The 20,110-nt window shown below is 43.0% G+C and overlaps 7 protein-coding genes across 7 annotated transcripts; 4 read left to right on the forward strand and 3 right to left on the reverse strand.

Annotated features, from left to right (window-relative positions):
• Positions 1-941: 941 nt before the first annotated feature.
• On the forward strand, positions 942-7,021 carry IL334_007369 (uncharacterized protein; the record flags this gene model as incomplete). Its single annotated transcript, XM_062939059.1, has 12 exons — positions 942-1,427; positions 1,502-2,162; positions 2,231-2,390; positions 2,470-3,739; positions 3,834-3,977; positions 4,035-4,598; positions 4,726-4,899; positions 4,960-5,326; positions 5,400-5,827; positions 5,960-6,179; positions 6,304-6,387; positions 6,462-7,021. 12 exons carry the CDS (start codon positions 942-944, stop codon positions 7,019-7,021), a joined length of 5,118 nt encoding a protein of 1,705 aa, XP_062795110.1.
• Positions 7,022-7,638: 617 nt separating this feature from the next.
• On the reverse strand, positions 7,639-8,209 carry IL334_007370 (uncharacterized protein; the record flags this gene model as incomplete). Its single annotated transcript, XM_062939060.1, has 4 exons — positions 7,639-7,782; positions 7,883-7,965; positions 8,042-8,099; positions 8,183-8,209. 4 exons carry the CDS (start codon positions 8,207-8,209, stop codon positions 7,639-7,641), a joined length of 312 nt encoding a protein of 103 aa, XP_062795111.1.
• A 322-nt stretch (positions 8,210-8,531) lies between these two features.
• Positions 8,532-9,874, forward strand: IL334_007371 (uncharacterized protein; the record flags this gene model as incomplete). Its single annotated transcript, XM_062939061.1, has 5 exons — positions 8,532-8,564; positions 8,671-8,787; positions 8,966-9,118; positions 9,205-9,363; positions 9,545-9,874. 5 exons carry the CDS (start codon positions 8,532-8,534, stop codon positions 9,872-9,874), a joined length of 792 nt encoding a protein of 263 aa, XP_062795112.1.
• Positions 9,875-10,407: 533 nt separating this feature from the next.
• On the forward strand, positions 10,408-13,813 carry IL334_007372 (uncharacterized protein; the record flags this gene model as incomplete). Its single annotated transcript, XM_062939062.1, has 14 exons — positions 10,408-10,444; positions 10,511-10,591; positions 10,696-10,797; positions 10,864-10,954; positions 11,020-11,105; positions 11,165-11,257; positions 11,309-11,391; positions 11,453-11,562; positions 11,617-11,752; positions 11,804-11,979; positions 12,036-12,902; positions 12,957-13,052; positions 13,110-13,604; positions 13,654-13,813. 14 exons carry the CDS (start codon positions 10,408-10,410, stop codon positions 13,811-13,813), a joined length of 2,613 nt encoding a protein of 870 aa, XP_062795113.1.
• Positions 13,814-14,082: 269 nt separating this feature from the next.
• IL334_007373 (uncharacterized protein) lies at positions 14,083-15,824 on the reverse strand (the record flags this gene model as incomplete). Its single annotated transcript, XM_062939063.1, has 4 exons — positions 14,083-14,968; positions 15,056-15,324; positions 15,395-15,579; positions 15,650-15,824. The coding sequence occupies 4 exons, from the start codon at positions 15,822-15,824 to the stop codon at positions 14,083-14,085; spliced, it is 1,515 nt and encodes a 504-aa protein (XP_062795114.1).
• A 1,864-nt stretch (positions 15,825-17,688) lies between these two features.
• On the forward strand, positions 17,689-18,303 carry IL334_007374 (uncharacterized protein; the record flags this gene model as incomplete). The annotated part of the gene is made up of 1 exon (XM_062939064.1): positions 17,689-18,303. The coding sequence occupies one exon, from the start codon at positions 17,689-17,691 to the stop codon at positions 18,301-18,303; it is 615 nt and encodes a 204-aa protein (XP_062795115.1).
• Positions 18,304-19,472: 1,169 nt separating this feature from the next.
• On the reverse strand, positions 19,473-19,877 carry IL334_007375 (uncharacterized protein; the record flags this gene model as incomplete). Its single annotated transcript, XM_062939065.1, has 2 exons — positions 19,473-19,732; positions 19,805-19,877. The coding sequence occupies 2 exons, from the start codon at positions 19,875-19,877 to the stop codon at positions 19,473-19,475; spliced, it is 333 nt and encodes a 110-aa protein (XP_062795116.1).
• Between the last annotated feature and the right edge of the window lie 233 nt (positions 19,878-20,110).

A 20,110-nucleotide genomic window follows, 5' to 3' on the forward strand; every position in this document is an offset into this window, starting at 1 on the left:
TATGTCTAACTATATGTATATATACTATAGTTGTATAGGTTTTCTACGATTGTGACACTTTCTTTTGATGCTATCTCTTCATTTCAGGTGGATATTACGTAATACCTGATCTTACCGCTTAGGTCCATTATGAGGTACCTTAAGAAAAAGGAGCATGTCCGTATGTGTTGGTTTCTGTTTCTATATCTTCCGCTCCTCTACATACCATGCATACCAGCTACACATACCTCTATCTTGCATTACTGTAGGCTGTGCTTCATAACAAGACCAAGCGGACTCTGCATCAATGTTCAGCTTGAACAGGAGTGATACTACCATTAAAGTATGTTTGGACGCGTCGCGTGGCGCCGATGACCGAGCAACCTGGCGAAAAGAAATTTTGCTCAACTTTGCAGGCATAACGGGTGAATGACATGTTCCAATAACGATGTATACAACCCAGCCAGGAGATCTATGTTATCATCAGATACATCTCATGCATGTGGATGTTTTGACCTGGCTGCGTTGTATGCAGTTGTTACATGGCTTGTGTAACGTTTGTTGCTTTTTATCAGGAAACGCCACACATGGTTTGTATTATGATTACTTTTTACCCTGAACTTTGTTGAAGAGGAAAGTGAAAGAGAGAGAGAGCAAGAGAGAGAGAGAATCACCACTTCAATTCCACATCACAACAGCATCAAAGTAGCCAGATCAGATATCCCATCTCAAGACGGAATCATCAACGGACAATCACATACGCCATATCACTCGGACATCTGACGCGCCACGACACAGGAGCCTGCATGTTCAGTCGATGATCCTTTTCTACCCTCCGCAGATCCTTCACGACGCTGTTCCATTCACGACAAACCTTTGACCTTTCAATCTTTCATTCACTTGAAAACATACCCAGTCGTCATTGACAGACTCAAGAAGGATTATCAGAATAGAGACACACCATGCCACCTTCTGGACCTAGATCAAGGACAACACAACCATCCAATGCTCAAGTCAGACCCACTGCTAATCAGAGAAATGAAGTATTCGAGAATATATTCGGTAGACCTGCGGGTGGACATCATTTAGGCGGTCCAGTACAAGGACAAGGACCTGCTCATCCTTCATCATCTTCATCAGCATCATCAGTACCAGGAGGGTATCATTATTCGTCATCTTCTTCAAATCACCTAAATCCTGCACAACCAAGTTATCCTCCTGGTACAGCATATCAAAATGCACCTTCTTTACCACCACCACCACCTCGACAACATTATCCTCAACAACACACTTATCATCCACCTCAACCTCCTAATCAGCCCATATTGACAGGTCCTTCAGCTAATTCGGTCTATGGAGGCGGTCAGTATGATAATATCGGAAGTGGAAGTGGAACTTATGGTAGAAAAGTTAGTCAAGGTTATGCCTCTAGTGCTTATGGTGTACCGGTGAGTTTCCTGTCAACGACGATAAGTGTTTCACTTTTTGCTTAAAACTGATGATGTATCACTTTCATTGATAGGTCGGTGATCTTCCTGATCGTAGAGCGTCTTTAGCACCTTCAACGTATTCAGCAACATCAACTGCATCTTATTATTCACCTAATCCAGATTCAGTATCACCTCCACCACCTAGATCAAATCGTTTACCTTCTAATCCAGGTAATAGTTATCCTGCACCCCTACCTCAAACTAGTAGAATACCAAGTGGACCTGGACCGGTGACTAGACAAGCAGGGTTGACCCCAGCTCAAGCCTATCAAGCTTCTCAAGGAGGTTATTCCAATAATGGTGGAATGTCATCATCACCTGCATCTGCAATCTTTCCACATCGTTCATCATCCTCACCAGCTCCAGCTCCTGCTCCTGCTCATCCCATTCCAAATCCAAGTTCAAGGACAGATCCTTCAGCTTCGGTCACTTCATTTTCATCAACCATTTCATCTGGTTCACGTCTACCTCATTCCAATTCCACCGCATCGTTTCCCAAACCAATGACGGGTCCTACTTCTCGTTCACCACCTCCTCCAATAGAGGAATATGATAGGAATGGATCAACGACACCGGATTATTTAGGACAAGCATTGGGTAAATTGGCTTTTGAAACTTCGCCTCAGAAAGGTTTCTTGGATGACTTTGGTTTATCGAGTCGGTCAGGAAAAGATGGCAATCACGATTATTTCGGTGAGTTATGCCATATAGATCTAATTATCAAACAGAAATCTTGTGACTAATCTTGGCACGAACTGTAGCTCAACAAGACTCTCAACCTCCTCCAATACCGCCAAAAGCGGAACAACGTCAAGGGTCATTTTCAAGTCAATCAGGACCGTCGATGCATAAAAGAATGGCTTCAGATTCGTCCATTGCGAGTAGTGTGTATACAACAACAGCGGGGAGAACTTACATGGCGTGAGTGACACATATATGCCATCTACCTATAACTGGGTTGATGAAAAGCTGACTCGCTTTTATCTTTTATCTGTGACAGACCTTTGTCTCAGATAGACACTTCTGCGACTGTGCAAGGATCTTTCAGCTCTCCCACTACACCTACAGGTTCAGATTCAGGATTTGCAGCACACGCTCAAAGGAGAATGTCAGGACGAAAATCGATGGAATCGACAGTATCTTTGCCTCTACCTGGGACAGATTCACCTCTACCTCCAGGAGCAGCTCCATCAGCAACCGCAGCATATGATACTCGAGCAACATCTTTCTCTGGATCTTCAAATTCACGCAAAGATGTAGTTCAATCTATGAGATCGGGAACAGGATCAATAGGACATGGTACTCAGAGAAGATCCCACTCAAATGGAGCACCTCCATCCTCTTTCACTTTCCCAACTCCTCTATCGTCCCAACGATCACTATCCGGCACGTTGACAAGGAGCACATCAACTGCTCGAGCACTCATTTTATCTTCTATGCCACCTATCTACCCTGCTTTATTATCTCAAGTTGCTGAAGCATTCAAAAAACTATTGAATCTATCTGAATTAGTGAAGGATGGAATCACATATAAAGATTCTTTCGATGGAAGAACAGCTGTAGGTATAATTGCTGATATCATCAAAACACCTGATCGAAATTTGGCTTTATTACTCGGCAGAGCTTTAGATGCTCAAAAGTTCTTCCATGATGTCACGTACGATCATAGATTGAGAGATAATCCTCATGAGGTATATCAATTCAAAGAAAGATTAACAGCTGCGCCATTCATAAATGGAAATGGATCAAACGGAAATGCAGCACAAGATAGTCCGATATCAGAACATGCAGGACTGAATAGAACTTCCTCAATGGGAAGTACGAGTCATCATGGTAGATCATCTCAGAGTGGAATGAGTAGACCTTCGATTAATCAAGGTCATTCGGACTCGGGTTCAATAACTAATACATCAGATGGTGGACATATGATGAGTATGGGTTCAACAGCTTCACATTCTCATTCAACACCTGCAACATCAACTACAACTCTCGCATCACCTAAATCTCTAACGAAATCACATCATTGGGATCATATGACTCCAGGAGGAGGAAACATCGTTAGCGGTGATGATGGATTAGATACAGAAGATGATCTGCCTGTGGGAGTCTTCACTTTATTGACTGATTGTTATTCACCCACTTGTTCAAGGGAAAGGTTATGTTACTCTATAAATTGTCCAAGGAGATTAGAACAGATGAAAAGGTTGAATATGAAACCGCAACCTGGATTATCGAGGAAGCTCAGTGAAGAAAGTATTGTTGATGTCAAGGTGAGTTCTCGACACTCAGTTGTACTGTAATGCGCTTTACCCCTGAGTGGATGATCAGTACTGATTTTGCTAACATGCCTGTTCTCGCAAATAGGAAACTGGTACTCTATGGATCCACTCTGTCTCGCAAGAAATTTTAGATAGTGTAGATGACACGGAGAAGAAAAGACAGGAAGCAATCAACGAAGTAATCTACACCGAAAGGGATTTCGTGAGGGATTTGGAATATTTGAGAGATGTAAGCTATCCATGCAGTATCGGAAGATTGATGAAGCTGACTTGACAAATTCATTAGTCATGGGTCAAACCACTTCGAACTTCCGACGTCGTAGATGCCAAGCGAAGAGATGATTTCGTTCGACAAGTATTCTGGAACGTCCACGATGTACTTACAGTGAATCATCCGCTTGCTGAAAAGTTGACTAAAAGACAAAAGAAAGAACCCGTCGTATCTTCCATTGGTGATCTTTTCCTAGAACGGGTTCCATTATTCGAACCTTTCGTAACATATGGTGCACATCAATTATTCGGTAAATATGAATTCGAAAAGGAAAAAGGAGCCAATCCAGCATTTCAGAAATTCGTTGATGAAACTGAAAGGAAACCTGAATCTAGGAAACTGGAATTAAATGGGTATCTAACTAAACCGACAACAAGATTAGGAAGATATCCTTTGCTTCTTGAAGCTGTATTGAAATATACACCAGATGATCATCCTGACAAGAAGGTATTACCAGAGGTAATCAAGATGGTCAGAGGATTTTTAACTAAAGTCAATGAAGAATCTGGTAAATCGGAAAATATATTCGAGTTGGCCCAAATTGAACAATCTTTGGTATTCAGACCTGGAGAATCTATTGTGAGTTGGTTTTATCTTGAATTGTGTTGAAAAGGTGTATGGAGCGGAGCAGTAATCACTGGGAAACATTGATTGGCGTGTAGGTAGGATGAGCAGAATCGCTGATACCGTATCTGTGACTTTACAGGACTTGCGACTCCGAGATAAATCAAGACAATTAGTCCATAAAGGGCCGCTGAAACGACGTGGAGGAAATCGAGAAGAAATAGCGGATCTAATTGGATTCCTATTTGACCATGCGCTATTACTTGTTAAACCGAAATGGGTTCAGAAGAGTGAGCAGTATAAGGTGTACCGAAGGGTGAGTGAAAGTAGCAGTCACATCATAAGTTCTTTACCTTTGCTGAACAAGTGAATATAGCCAATACCATTGGAACTGCTTGTCCTGGTGACTCCTGATGATCAATACAATTCATCCAAATTATCAGCTTCAAGAGCGAAGATAATGCCAAGACAATCAAATACGACCAAAATCGGCTCAACATCACTATCACATCCACCTAAACCAGAATCAAAACATGGTTTCTCAATAACGATCGTACATTTAGGTAAAAAAGGTTATTCAATGCAACTTTGGGTAGATACGTATATGTCAAGGAAGAAATGGTTGGAATCAATAGATAAACAACAAACTATATTAAGAGATAGAAGTTGTGTTTTCGTTAGTGAAACTATCACTGAAGGTGTTTTTGGTGGATTAAGAAAAGTCAATTGTGTCAGTCCATACGGTGAGCTTCCTTTCCTCCCTCAATCGTCCCCTCTCCAACTGAGATAGAGAGACTAATCATTGGACAACGTCAGATATGGGACATCGGATGATATATGGTACCGACGAAGGAGTGTATTTCTCTAATTTAAGAGATGATAAACTTCGAGATCCAGTAAAAGTGATAAACCTACTCGACGTAACTCAAGTTGATGTCATCGAAGAATTCCAATTATTGATCGTCCTCCATGAACGATGCGTAACGACATTCCCATTGGACAGTCTAGATCCCAACGATGCCAACGCAGCTTTGAAAAGAGGTAAAAGAATATCAAGTCATACATCTTTCATCAAATCCGGTGTATGTCTAGGTAAAACTCTGATAGCAATAGTCAAAAGTAGTACTCTGAGTTCAACTATAAAAGTTATGGAACCTATAGATCAATCCATGAGAGGTAAAAAAGCTCCAGGTGGTTTCATGAAAAGACTAAATGGTAGAGATGATGCTTTGAAACTGTTCAAGGTGAGTTTTTCGGGTATCAAACCTTTCCCTTTACTATTGTCAACTTCCACTTACTGTTTGATGGATCACATCGGACCCATGATTCTTGGGAATTGAGCTGACTGACATGCCATTTTTGCATCGTTTGTTCAGGAATTCTACATTCCAACAGAATCATCTTCAGTTCATTTCCTCAAAACTAAACTATGTGTAGGATGTACAAAAGGATTCGAAATTGTCGATTTGGAAACTTTGGACATGCAAGGTTTATTAGATCCGTCAGACGCAAGTTTGGATTTCGTACTCAAGAGGGATAATGTTAGACCCATAGCTATTTATAGGATCGAAGAGGACTTCTTACTTTGTTATGATGGTGAGTATGCTCGTGACGACTGGCGAATCGGTCAAGGAGAGAAGCATCATCATCATTATCATGAAGTACCAAATTCAAGAAACGTAGAAATTGCATGCTGATATCCTCCCTTGTCATCGCTCAGAATTCGCTTTCTACGTCAACAAGAACGGATGGAGATCAAGACCCAAATGGGCTATTGTATGGGAAGGTCTGCCAACTGCCTTTGGTGAGTATCGATGGATACCTAGATTGAGCAGTGAGATGGAATGACACTGGAACTGATCTCGATGGAACATATAGCTCTTCAATATCCATATGTGATAGCATTTGAACCGACATTCATAGAAGTTCATCATGTCGAAACAGGACATCTGGTTCAAATAATTCCAGGATCGAATATCCAATGTTTATTCGCTGATACACCACCTTCAAGAGTAAACGCACCTGCCCCACCACCGAACAGACAACTCATGTACCCTTCCGGACCAGGCGGTGGTGTATATGGTAGACCACCACCACCACCACCAGGTACAGGTCCAGGTTATCCACAACAAGGATATTTCCCTCCCCCTAATTCATCTCAACCATACCTACCTCAACCTCAAGGAGGGAATAGACCTAGACCACCACCTCCACCTGGATCATACGCTATGCAACCTCCTCAAGGTGGTTTAGTACCTAGATTCGCAAGACAACAGGTCATTTTCACAAGTGATGAAGGTCATGTACAATTCTTGAAATTCCCTCCTCCACAAATGAATTCAAGTACACATATTCAATCGAACCAAATTCAAAATAGATCTGCGCCGTCAAGTCAAATGGGATCACAAAGTATGAGAGGATCACATCCCAAGATATGAGGTTGAGTCTCACAAAGAAAGTATACAATAACAAGAGTCGCCAAGCCGAAAACACACGAGGAATAGGGAACCCTAGCGATGTAGAAGGGATTTTGTCAAAAGACTTTGTTTTTTCCGGTCATTGATAATGAGCAGGTAATATCGATCAGCATCTTTATAATAACATCAATCACGAACATTCAATCTATTTTCTGTAACACTGTAGCATTATTATGATAAATGATCAAAAGAATTGATATACACGATGTTCTGTTTGCTTGGGACAGGGAGAGAGTGACTCGTGAAGGTCAATCAGGATATATGTTTGGATAAAGGTACAAGATGATGATTAATGCAAATGCATGGGTATGATTTATAGAATTATGGCTTTGTGGATATAGATGCTAAGGGGTATGATACCCAATCCGTCTTGTAGCACATACGGGAAATATAAGATCTGTTACTGCGATTAATGTTTGTCTACAATCAAATGATTTGATCACTGTTTCTCAGTTGAATATGCGAGACTTTCTCCTCTCTCTCTCCCGTTTTTGTGAGCTATTACAAAATGGGGACCAACCATACCATGCCATGCGGTGAAAGCGAACGCACGCCTTGTATCGTATCGTTTCATCTCGTCATGACACTAGATCTTTTAGAGACTTTTTCTGACCTATCAACCTTGATCCACTCTGACCTTGTGTCAACCCATTTAAACCTATGGAAGGTAACATCTGTTTAACAGTTCGATTGAAATGTGATAAATTGGATTTCAATTTATTCTATACAGTATTGTATCAGTGACTTGTTATTATGCACTTGTATTTCCTTAGTATCATTGATTGAAATGATCGTAATAAGAGCGATATGGGATATACTCACCAAATCCAATTCTCCCTTTAGACGCTCTAAATCTGATCGAAGGTAATCTAAAGTCTCTCTACGCGTTTGTGGATCTGGTAACGCTACAAGTACGAGACACAGATGGTCAGCGTCAGCCATGGTATACTGTTCGTTCACCGGAGCATAAAGGTCACTCACGCCTGGTAGCTCGTACGGCTGATCGATAAGCTTGTATCAGCTCTGCTCGAATGATGAACTATGTGATCAATCAAGTTAGCTCAAGGAAGGCTTTCGCTCAAGAAACCCTTCGAGGGTATGTTGGTATGAGAAAAGGCTTACGTGCTGTAACGAAGGCCCCTTTCTCATTTTCCATGCCTCGCTCTTCCGGAGTGTAGATGATCTGTCGATTGAGTATTTGATATGCAGGTAAGTAAAAGAACAGAACAAGAGACCAAGCTATAAATGTAAGATGAAAGGTAGAAAAGTGGAGGTTTTCACATGTTTGGATCGAATGGAAACCTTATCTCGAAGATGGTGATGATTGACAACAACAACAACAACAACGTTGAAGTCGCTCATTCATTCGCGTTATCAGACTATGATTCCCATGTGACTGAATCCTACCGTACCATCATCAAATACACTTGCATAAAAACAAAGAGATAAATGGAAGAGAAGACATGAGAATATGGAATTGGATACAGTCAATCATCTAGAGCTTGTAAGTCTCATCAATCACCCAAACAGACCACACCAACCAAAAAGTCCGGGGAAGATACGTGTTCACCATCATGGTATAGGAAGTTGATGTTGACAGGAATCTATAGACGATTCATCCTTCTCAAGTAAGGCCTACGATTCGAGCCTTATTATATGCGATTTTCTTTCATAGGAATATAGATGCGATCGAACCTGATGATTTCGAATTACTCGATTCTCATATCGTAAGTTGATCCTTAGCGAAGATTTTCGATATCCGTGTGAGAGTGCATATCATCAAATTATATCCTTGCTGTACTGGAACATCTTGTCTCTCGCCTACCTGTATAGACCCTATTTCGCTCTGGCAAGTAGATGGACCTGTTTGGGCTGACATGGCCTTCGTTCTTGTACTGGATATAGGCAACGTCATCAAACCCATCAATAGAAAGAGAAGTCAATTGCAAGATAGAAGAATTCGCTAAAGAATATTTAGAAAATGGTAGATCATCAGGTGAAATTGCAGTTGTTTTCCTACAGAAGAAACCTAAGAAAGGTTGGTTCGCAATAACAGAGGTCAGTCCGGTAGTTCTTCTGCTTTTGCTATATTGTCTATATTGTCTTGACTGACAGCTCATCCCAATTTCATGTACGACGTATAGGAACTCGTGCCGTGGGAAGAACATCTTATAACTCTTCATTTCCCTTCCACATCGTCTTCCAAACCAAAAGTAGCAAATCCATTGCATAATTCTCTGTTACAACTATTGACGTTTTGTGCGGAGAAGAAAGGCAATGTACCTCCTTTAAGTGGTACTTCGGTATGTCGAGATTCTTCTTCTTTGTCCTCTGTGTCAAACCATCACTACAGATCGTAAAATGAGATGACGCTGATCAAATATCGTAGGGTCAGAATGACACATCCCATCAAGTAAGTATATGAGATATACGATACGGCGTCCCATGGAAAAAAAAGGCTGATCGTCTGTTCATTCCTTCCAGATCATTGTAGCGCCACCATCACCTAACGAGTTATTCGCACCTTCTCCACCTACCTATCCGACCAGGTTGACGTCTCCTCCTCCAGCCCCATTGACCAATACTACACCTGCAACAGCCACAGCTAGAGATATGGCTTCACCTTACACTTATGCCCAAATGGGAGATCCTATTTCAGGAAGTACGAGAAGAGGCACTTCACCACATACGGGGACTTTGGGATATCTGGAACAAGCTAAAGATGGATTAAGAGCGGTAGGAGCTAAAGCTGGAGCTGGGGTGGGGTGGGGCGGGAGAGCTATAGGAGGCGCATTTGGGAGAGGTGGTGGATGAGGAAGGATAGATTAGCATCATGTCTTGAGAGTTGAGAAGGAAATATCGGCTATCTTGTATGGGGGTTTTTCAGATTTCCATGGACTCGTCATTGTGTATCATCACTTGTTGTATAGAGCACTTCCATGTCATTGTTGTCTTCTTCTCGTCCGTCATGCAGCAGCTAGGATATACGCTGAGATGAGGGATGGGTGATGAGATGAGTCGAGATGTCAGTGAGAAAGTGAAGAGAGAAGAGTGATGATCGTTCATGAATGCCACGTCATGTATATATGTTATTGTTTTTGTTATTCAGACGCGTTCGAGGAGAAAGAACAATGTTGTTCGGATTGACACATTTCACGTTCCTCGTCCACCTCTTCTTCCTGGTCATTCACAGTGGACACTAACCGTTCGAGCAATAACAAACGACCGCATTGTAATCAGACCAACTACTTCGACCAAGCGATATTCTCTCTCGTTAACACTGCTTACGACGGCTTGACTCCCTGAGCTCCGGTCATCCCGCCGAAAGAGAGAAGATATAGTCCAATATGAGGGTTACCAAACCCAGTTGGATTGAGCATTCTGGTCAGCTGCCTCTCTTCTTTCCAGTCCTAGGAACAGCTGACTGACCTCAGCGAATATATCGAACAGTCGGTGAGAAGAAAGGTCGTTGTCCGATATATAGCATTTCAGTCCATCCTGATGGGACAAGAATAGCTACAGGAGGGTTGGGTGAGTTGGTCAGATTTCTCCACTCCCATTCGTTCTCTTTCATTTCAAACGCTTTCTTTCTCTCAACAATCCAACGTCCTTCGCTGATATATCTCCTTTCACAGACAACAAGGTCAAAATATGGTCAACATTACCTATTCTTGATGAGGAAGCTGAGAAGGAAGAAGCGAATTATAAACTTTTATGTACCATGGCAGCTCATACGGGTGAGCTGATAGGGAGTGTCTCCGCCGTATTCTGAGTCTCTTAGCTGACTAAACGACGATCTGCAGGACCTGTCCTCACAGTTCGTTGGGCACATCATGGTCGCTTCTTAGCTACGGGTTCCGACGATCAGGTAATCATGATATGGGGTATAGATCCGTAAGTTGCTTTTAGATAAACGATGATGTGGTATTAGAACGCAATAGCTGATAGAAAAGAATTAGAGAGGGTGCTGGTAGACTTTGGGGATCTGAGGAAGTCAATCATGAGAATTGGAAAGCACTCACCAGACTGGTCGGGCATGTAGCAGGTAAGTCAGCTGTTTGGTTCGTATCAGCCGTTCAAGGTAGCTGATAAAGAAGTGTATAGATGTCGTTGATTTGGCATGGTCAAGAGACGATTCAATGTTAGCTTCGGTCGGGTTGGATAGTAAAGTATGGATATGGGATGGAACTACTTTCGGTGAGCTGAGCATCTTTGTTTGATGGGGAGAACAGCTGATATCTCGCATAGAGCGATTAAGGAAGTTAGACCTACATCAAGGATTTGTAAAGGGTGTTTGTTGGGATCCTGTGGGGAACTTCCTAGCTACTCAGGTGAGCTAACTGTACTTTGAGTTTCCCATTGCACACAGCTGACGACCACTGTACCGCTTAGTCTGACGACAAAACAGTTAGAGTATGGAATACTGAAGATTGGTCTTTGGTAGAAACAGTTTCTAAACCTTTCGAAACATCACCCCAAAGTACTTTCTTTCGGAGACTCAGGCAGGTATTCAGCTAGATTCCCAGGAAAGCACAGGTGGCTGATAGTTGGATTAGTTGGTCGCCGGACGGAGCTTTCATCGCTGCTTCAAATGCCATGAATGGACCTGTCTTTGTTGCAGCTGTCATTGAAAGAGAGGGATGGGCATCAGATATTTCGTTTGTGGGGCATGAGAACACAATCCAAGTAGCAGTGAGTTGTCCTCAGACAGGATCATGATTCAACACTAACTCTTCCTGCCAGGCTTTCAACCCTCGTCTCTTCTTCCGTAAAGATGATGCGCCTGGTCGAGCAACTGCATCTTGTATGTTAGCGCTGGGCGCGAATGATTTCAGTATTTCGATCTGGAGAAATACAATGCATAAGCCATTAGTAGTACTGAAAGACATATTTGGGCGGGATCTGCTGGACTTGTGTTGGTGAGTGCAGGTTGAAGCTGGCTAAGTCATTGCTAATCACGAGCCATGAATTTCAGGTCGAATGACGGCTACAACCTCTATGGCTGCTCTGCAGATGGCTCAATATGCGCAATCTCTTTCGACCCTTCTGAATTCCCTGAGCTCGGCCAACCTGAGATGACCCAAAAAGTGCTGGACGAGTACGAGTATAAGACCAAACGACATGTTCCTCAAGTCATATCGGCTCAAGCACCTCTATCAATATCCAACTCGTTTGGTCCCTCCGCTTCCACTTCTAGTGCAGTCAACGTCTTATTACCGAAGAAGAAGGTCAAGGGTACGAACCGACGCATCGATCTGGCCAACCCCGCATCTAACTCCCGATCACTTCAACCTCCGTCTAGAGATCCTTTCTCAGGTCCAATACAAGGATTTTCAAGCTCTTCTGGACATCAAGCCTCCACTCAACAGATGTTCGAGGACGCACATAACGCATTCGGCAATGGAAGCAGACAGATTAACGGAGACTCACCCCGTGCAGGCTTGAAGAGGAAACCTGTTTTGTTTGCAGAAGAAGAGACAAGAACTGTTAAGGGAAGATTGATGCCTACTACTGAACCCAATCTGACTTCAGTGGAAGTTCTTCGAGCACCTCGAGTCGCTGTGCAATCTGGACCATCTTCTTCCGGTAGAAGTCTGCCAATACCTCAAATACAGTCAATTGTCCGAGCAACTCTCCCTCAAGCAGAAGGAACAGGATATCTCGAAGCCCACAACTCTACTACAATTGATGGCACAAACAAAATCATTTTCGTTAGAGATGGTGAAAGCCAATGGGTTGACTATCAATCTTCAGCCGTTTTAGCTCTAGCCGTCACATCGAAAGTCTGTGCGGCAGCTTGTGAAGATGGCAGCGTCGTTGTTTACTCTCCGTCAGGAAGACAGTGAGATTGTTCCTGCTCGCGAGGGAGGAAACCTAGGCTGACTTTTTCGACCAGGCTGTCCAACCTCAAGCTCAGCGCTCTTTGTTACGACTTGCAAGCCAGCAATGATAAGTTGCTCGTAATCACCTCAGATTGCCAAATTCGCGTGATGTAAGTTCGACTCTTAACAGACGTTGTGTTGAAATACCTGACAATGAGAATTTTTAGCGACTCGCGGAAAGGTAAAACTATCTTCGGATCAACGAGTCTTTCTCATCTTCTCGATCCACCTTCAACGATTCCAGCAACCGATTCCTTGGAAATCAAAGATTGCTTCCTTCGTCCCAACGGAATCCCAGTGCTCATCACGTCCCTTCCCACCGCATACGCCTATGATCCATCTTTATCTGCATGGATTATCATCTCTTCTCCACGCTATATCACGTCGAGTCCACTTACCTCGATATCGAAAGGCATAGTTGGTATAATTGATAAATCCACAACAGCACTGTGGAAAGGCAAGAAGAGGGATCCAGGTGGAGAATGGTGGACAGAATCTATGACTATGGGTCATTATGAGATGAGAATCAAAGCTAGTGTAATTTTGGAATCAACAGACGAATACCAAGAATTCGCCTCGTCTTATATTAAGTATTTGGGTAATGAAGGCTTCTTAGCTAGAGCAGAAGAAGTATTGAAAGAACTCATCGGTCCGATATACAGGTAAGCTGGTTAGGTTCGGCATGCTAAGCTGACTCAACGAATAATGTAGATCGTCGAATACTAAAGAATGGAACGAAATGATCGTAGGTCTCGATAAACGGGAAGTAGCTTCGGATTTAGTAGAATCTTTATCAAAAACTAAAAACGGAGCGGATTTAGCTCAAGAGTATCGAATACTGTTGGGAAAGTTGAACGGCGCTGAGTGGTGAATTGTCTATCGGTTTGAGTGAAGTTTTTGAAGACACCAAGTTGTATGTATGGCATGAACCTCATTGGACATGACGAAACGTGGCAGGTTGCAGAAGACTTCAGATGCGCCCCAAATGATATCGACTTACATTTGAGATCTATGGCTGACGGTGAACGGTGGAATGCGAACTTCAATATCATGGTTTGTTCCTGATGAACTCAAATGCAAATTGAAAGTCCCGTGAGATGCATGATTTAATGTATTTGTAAATAATTATAAGAATGGTAACTAAATGAGATATCTGAAACCCCTCTTCATGTCAAGAGCTTCGTCGTTTCTCTCGACGTGTTCAAGTCTTTGACCTTTGTCAGTGACATCTGGTCTAGTCTCCCAAGCTTGTTCACCAGCCTCGAGTTTCTTGTTGAGGTTAACAAGGATCATTCGGAATATGAAAGCGCCAATGATAGCGACACCGAACATGGCAGTGACGATACCGTAAGCTTTTCGATAACCGTTGGCATCGAGTTTCCAGACGTATGAACCTGCGATATTACCGAGTTGGGAGAAAGCGTTGACCATGGCGATGGCGACTGCTCTTTTAGCTGGGGGTCGAGGGAAAGATGAAGATATCCAAGAGTAGAAAACGATGAAACCGGCATAAGAAGAAGCTTGAAGGAAAAGAGCGACGTATCGAGCGGCGGTTTGATGAGTAGCCATACAAATGACGAAACCGATCAAACCGAAAAACATCGGAATGACTATATGCCAGAATTTCTCTTGAGTCCGATCGGCGTGCCAAGCGTTAAGCATCGAAACGATAGTAGCGAAGACCCATGGAGGAGAAGACATGAGAAGTGTGGGTATATAACTGAATCCAAGGGTACCAGTGAGAGAAGGGAAGAATGCGTTGAAAGATAATCCAACAACATATGCTGTAAGTGTGAACATCATAACGTAAATCTTGGTATCTTTGACAGCCATAATCAAACCTGAGAAAATCGATTCTTCAGATGAATCTTGATCGGCTTCTCCAACATCTTCAAGTAATCGAAGTTGAGCAACTTCAAGTTCTTCTTCAGTGAATCCCTTGGTATTGGTAGGGAGATCAGGGAGGACAAAGAAACATAAAAGAGCAAAGAACATGGTAGCGGCACCTTCGATCCAGAACATCCATCTAGAGAGATTTTACAAATGAAAGACCGTCGTCAATATTTGTATCTCATATATGAAATCTTGGTATGCAAACAAAAGAAAAACTCACCTCCAAGCAGCGTGACCGAGAACGCCCTCCATATTGGAAAGAACACCAGCGGCAACCAAAGCAGCGAATGCGTTCGAAATCAAGTTACCACCGAATAGAATGGCGTTTCTCAAGGTGAGTTCTCTTCTAGTGTACCATTTCGAAAGAATGAGAAGAGCACCGGGAAGGAAAGCGGCTTCTACGAAACCGAGACAGAATCGAATACCGACCATACCACCGTAAGTAGTGACGACACCAGAACAGGTAGAGATGGCACCCCAGATAAGCATCTATGAGATGGAGACGATGAAGTCAGTCTCGAATCACAAGATAGCAGAAGGAGAAAGGGAGTGTACGTACGGCAGTACCGATATACCATGAAGGTCTACTGATCTTGTTGATGATCATGTTGGAAGGAATTTGCATGAGAATGTATCCGACATATAGAATACTCAAACAAGTGGAATATTGAGTAGCGTTAAGGTTAAGATCTCGGGTTAAACCTTTTCCTTTAGCTGAAGCGATGTTATTTCTATCGAGATAATCTATTTGCAAAGTATGATGATCAGTGAAAGGAGAGACAACGGACCTGCCGCTTTTCGTCAAGCGACTCACTCATGATGTAGATGACAACGAAAAGAGAGCATCTCATATCGAGTTTTCTGACTAATTTCTTTTCGATTTCGATACGTCTAGGATCCTTTGTGATGTGAAGGGCCTCAGCAGCATCGTGAGGCTTGATGATTGAATTGCCACTTTGATGACTAGGGGTGGATTTGAGCTCGGCCATGATGACTGATGATTTATTTCTGTTCTGTTGTTTTTCCAGTCAGGTATGGCCAGCTAAAACAGGTGTTAAGATTCTAAGGTATGGAAAATACTGAACAAGGGAGGGAGACTTGATTTTCTCTTCTCAAATTCTTCTGGAGATTTATATATCTGCTGTAATACCTCGAGGACTTACAAGAACAACAAGAAAAAAAGTCTAGTTGGCCGATTTGACCCGACACGTCCGGAGAACAGATGAGGGGCTTGAACGAATTCCTGTCCCCCCTTGCTTTTCCCCCTTTCCCTTTCATCTATTTCTGCCCCCACCTCCAAGACTCTCCACGTCCAGGAGAAGAGCCCATATGTCCCCTCGTATGCCCCTACGCCATATTACGACCTGATGAAAACCGAAATCGATGATATCCCTCAATCGAGGACAAACAAAGTGACAAAAACTTTCTATGACAGGCACGTCCCTAGCCGGCGGGAAATGAGCTTGTCTAAACACTAAGAATGGACGGCCGCGGGAACGGCGATGTATAGCGCTTTTATCCAAAGATTCAGGCTGGAATGCCCTTAGCCCTACTCGAGTGGCGTTGCGTCCTCCGGACCGATCAAGATACACGCGGACCGATCGCTTATGCTTTGCGACCTCATGCTTGTTAAGGGATTCGCGGAGCCACCTCGGAAAATGCACGGCTTTGCCCCAGAGATCGTCCAGGCCCCCTGTGATATATATCAGTTTACCGAGCTCCTTCATTACACGTCCGTAAGCCGCAAACTCATAGGAGTAGTATAACAGTAGGAGAAGGTTGACCCACCCGTGGAATTAGCAAATATGGGTTTTTGCCGAGATGGAATCACCGTCGTGCGACCATGCTGGAGATCCTGGTTTATCGATGATGGATCTAGAGAGACACCGATGACTCACGTAGGTATCACAAAGGAATACCAGAGATTCTTTCCTAAGCCATGTCTGGCTGATCAAGGCACACCAATCTGGTTTGAATGACGGCAAATCATCATAGAGGATATGATAGGGTGCAGATTGAACTTTCGGGAGGAGCTATACTCGTATTTGTCAGTTGGCGGAGAAAAATCTCCGTACCTATGTCATTCAGGTTTGTGACTGGAAGTCAGACTAAGTTCTGGAGACGGATAGGTGAGCTTGATCACGCAGTGCCTAGTCCTATATAACAAGTAGCTATCAACGAAGATCCTGTCCCATTTACCACGATTTGTAACTCGAATTCGATTTTTGTATCGGGCGATATTAGTGCCCTTCTGCAGGATGGGTGAGAAGATCATTGAAAGTGTGTTAGGCTGCCGCATACCTCTGTCTCGGCAAACGCGTGCTCTTGGCTCTATGGAACTGAGATTCCTTACCTTGCTTGAAGACAAACCTCACAAGACCTTGTTCTGCGTCGCGTTTAACATTCCTTCCTCGGCAAAATGTAAAATGTGATAAGCGCGCCTTGATGAGAAGAATGGGTGACAAACGCTGAATGGGATCAATAACAATCGGTAACTTAGCCAGATTCAGCCTGAATGAGATTAATAATTACTCGTACTGAGATGATTAACTAAGATGATTGATAATCAAAGAGGTTTAAAGTGATGACGAATAATGGCTTCATCCCTTCCAGCGACATCAAGCAAGATCCGTAAATGCCGGTAAAGTAAAGATCTGATCAGGTGATTATAAAGCCAAATGGTCTTGGGAGTCACCTATACATTTACTATATATATATATATATACACGGGTATGCATTCGCCTTTTACGGATCTGACATAATTCTCCTCATCCCATCCGTCCCTCTGATTAACCACTTCACTCCACTTCATCTCACATAGTTCAATACTAATTCTCTCAATCAACGAGTAAGATGTCATCCGCACAAAGTCTACGTCAATTATTAGGCGAACAAGCCTCAACAGCCAGTATCAACGATTCGACATTGATCATCATCGATGCTCAAAACGAATATATAAACGGATCCCTCGCGACCACAAACATTGAGAATACTAGAAAAGGGGTATCAACCGTTTTAGAGAAATATCGAGACGGTAACAATCAACATGGTGGACGAAATATTATACATGTCTTACACAAGACACCTGAAGGAGCACCAATCTTTACACCCAACACACCTCTTTTCGATGAATTCGACGAGTTGAAACCTGTAGAAGGAGGAAACGAAAAGACTATATTGAAAGGACAACCAAGTTCGTTTGCAGGTACAGAACTTGAAGAATACTTGAAAAGTTTAGGTGACGCTGGGAAGAAAGTCGTCTTGACTGGTTATATGGCTCATGTTTGCGTTAGTACTACAGCTAGAAAAGCGGACGAATTGGGTTTGGAAGTTATCATTGTTGAAGATGCTGTAGGTGATCGAGATATCCCAGGTGTATCAGGGGAAGATCTCACAAGGGTAGCATTGGCGGAATTGGGGGACGCTTTCGGAACAATCGTAGATAGCAAGAGCATCAAAGTCGATTAAGGTTAGTAGGCCTACTCCATATCTTATCATTGAAGACAGATGCTGATAGAGACCATTCAGATATAATATGCGATGAGATGGATACGGAAATGTAGTAATCATGCATTTATGAAATCGCCATCGGTTTTGCTCAGATTTCTCCAGCAATCAGACGCTATTCAGTCCAGTTCCTCCTACCTTATGTCTATTTTCAATGACACAATCCTTACAGAAGCACCGTGTAGTGGAGAAACAACAAGTCTTGCCTTTTGTTCTGTGCCTCCAATCAGAACCTTTCATCTTATGACAGCCAGCACAACAGCGCCATGGCTCGTATAGAGCATATCGCCCATATTTGTGAAGTCCAATTACCGGTATACACAGGCTAATGATGATTGTTCCGATGATGATCCCTGCGTAAACGTCTGATCAGTTGGTCAACTAGCGATGACCCATTGAGCTATCAAAGCCGATACACTCACAAATGCCTATAGACATGAAGAAATCACTGCTATCACTGGATTCTGACATTTTAAGTGTTTTGCTTTATTGTATTATTCTTCTAATATTTAGTAAATGCTCAAGATCTCAACGAGAAGTAACAACCCAGTCGAGATAATATATAGCTTCAAACACATTGTCCCCATCCTTCGCTACCAAATTTGGAAACAGTTTCCGTTAAAGTATGAAACGAGAATGGACGGATGGGCGTATCACTATTTCCAGCTTTCAAAGGAATGTCAGAATCTGACGGTAGAAAATGACGGGTGAGACTTATAGATGGGTAACGTGAAACGACATATGAGACAGGGTCATATTTCATGAGGCACAGACTGACGTAGACTAAGGAAGAAAGCTCAGACACTGTTTCGTGTGTGACAGGCGAGAAGACACGAACCAACAGCGTAAAACGGCAGACGACTGATTGACAGAGCGGTATATACATGGTGTCTTTGAGCCTGAACAAGGAGGGAAGCGGGGGGGAGGTGGTGATAGCATGGGTGGTAAGAAAGAGATGAGAGCGGAGAGAGGTGAAGGTGGAGGTGAAGGTGGAAGAAAAGCGAAAGCAGAGGCAGGAAGACAGCCGGAAGGAACGGGACGGGAAGAAAGCTTCAGAGGATATATTCAATATCATTGCATGAGTACATGTCGTACGGAGTACATCACACACAACATCTATCTTGCAATATCTATACATCTAATGCCTTAGGCACGACTTTACCAGTGGCACAATTAGGATGATACCAAACTGTCCAAGGAATACACAATAGTATCCTTCTATGTATATCGACTGCCACACGAGTTCTTTTATCAATGTGATCTATAGTTTTCCCGCATTTACCACAATGCGTAGGTACCGTGTAATCCCACCATGATTGGATTGGTTTCTTGAAAATAGTGGCGATAATGCAGAGGAAAGCGATACCACCTAGGACGCCAATCAAATCTGCTTAAAAGAATTCTTTGTCAGCTGTTAGTATGATAATGCGAGAGATGGGTGGCGTGAAATAGAGAAACTCACAATATGTCGCTGGGTTCCTCTCCTGCGTATCCGGCTCGACCGTCAATGAATTCATTTGATTAGGTACATCCATTTTTTCAATTTGTATCTTGGTGGCTCAAGACGATGAGGCTCTTTTTGCTATTTGGCTGGAATAACTACCCGAGTTTGGAAGATATCAGTCAACGTGAAGGTAGTTCCTGGACCTGGGAAGTGCATGTTAGTCTGCACTGGAGCAAACTAAGACAAGTGAAACGTTACCCCGCAATGTAGGGCAAAGGATGCGGTAAAACAGGCGTATGAGAGAGACATAGTCTCATGTTTCAT

The sequence above is a fragment of the Kwoniella shivajii genome, chromosome 10 (genome assembly GCF_035658355.1).
Source record: "Kwoniella shivajii chromosome 10, complete sequence".
In the NCBI taxonomy this organism is placed as follows: domain Eukaryota; kingdom Fungi; phylum Basidiomycota; class Tremellomycetes; order Tremellales; family Cryptococcaceae; genus Kwoniella; species Kwoniella shivajii.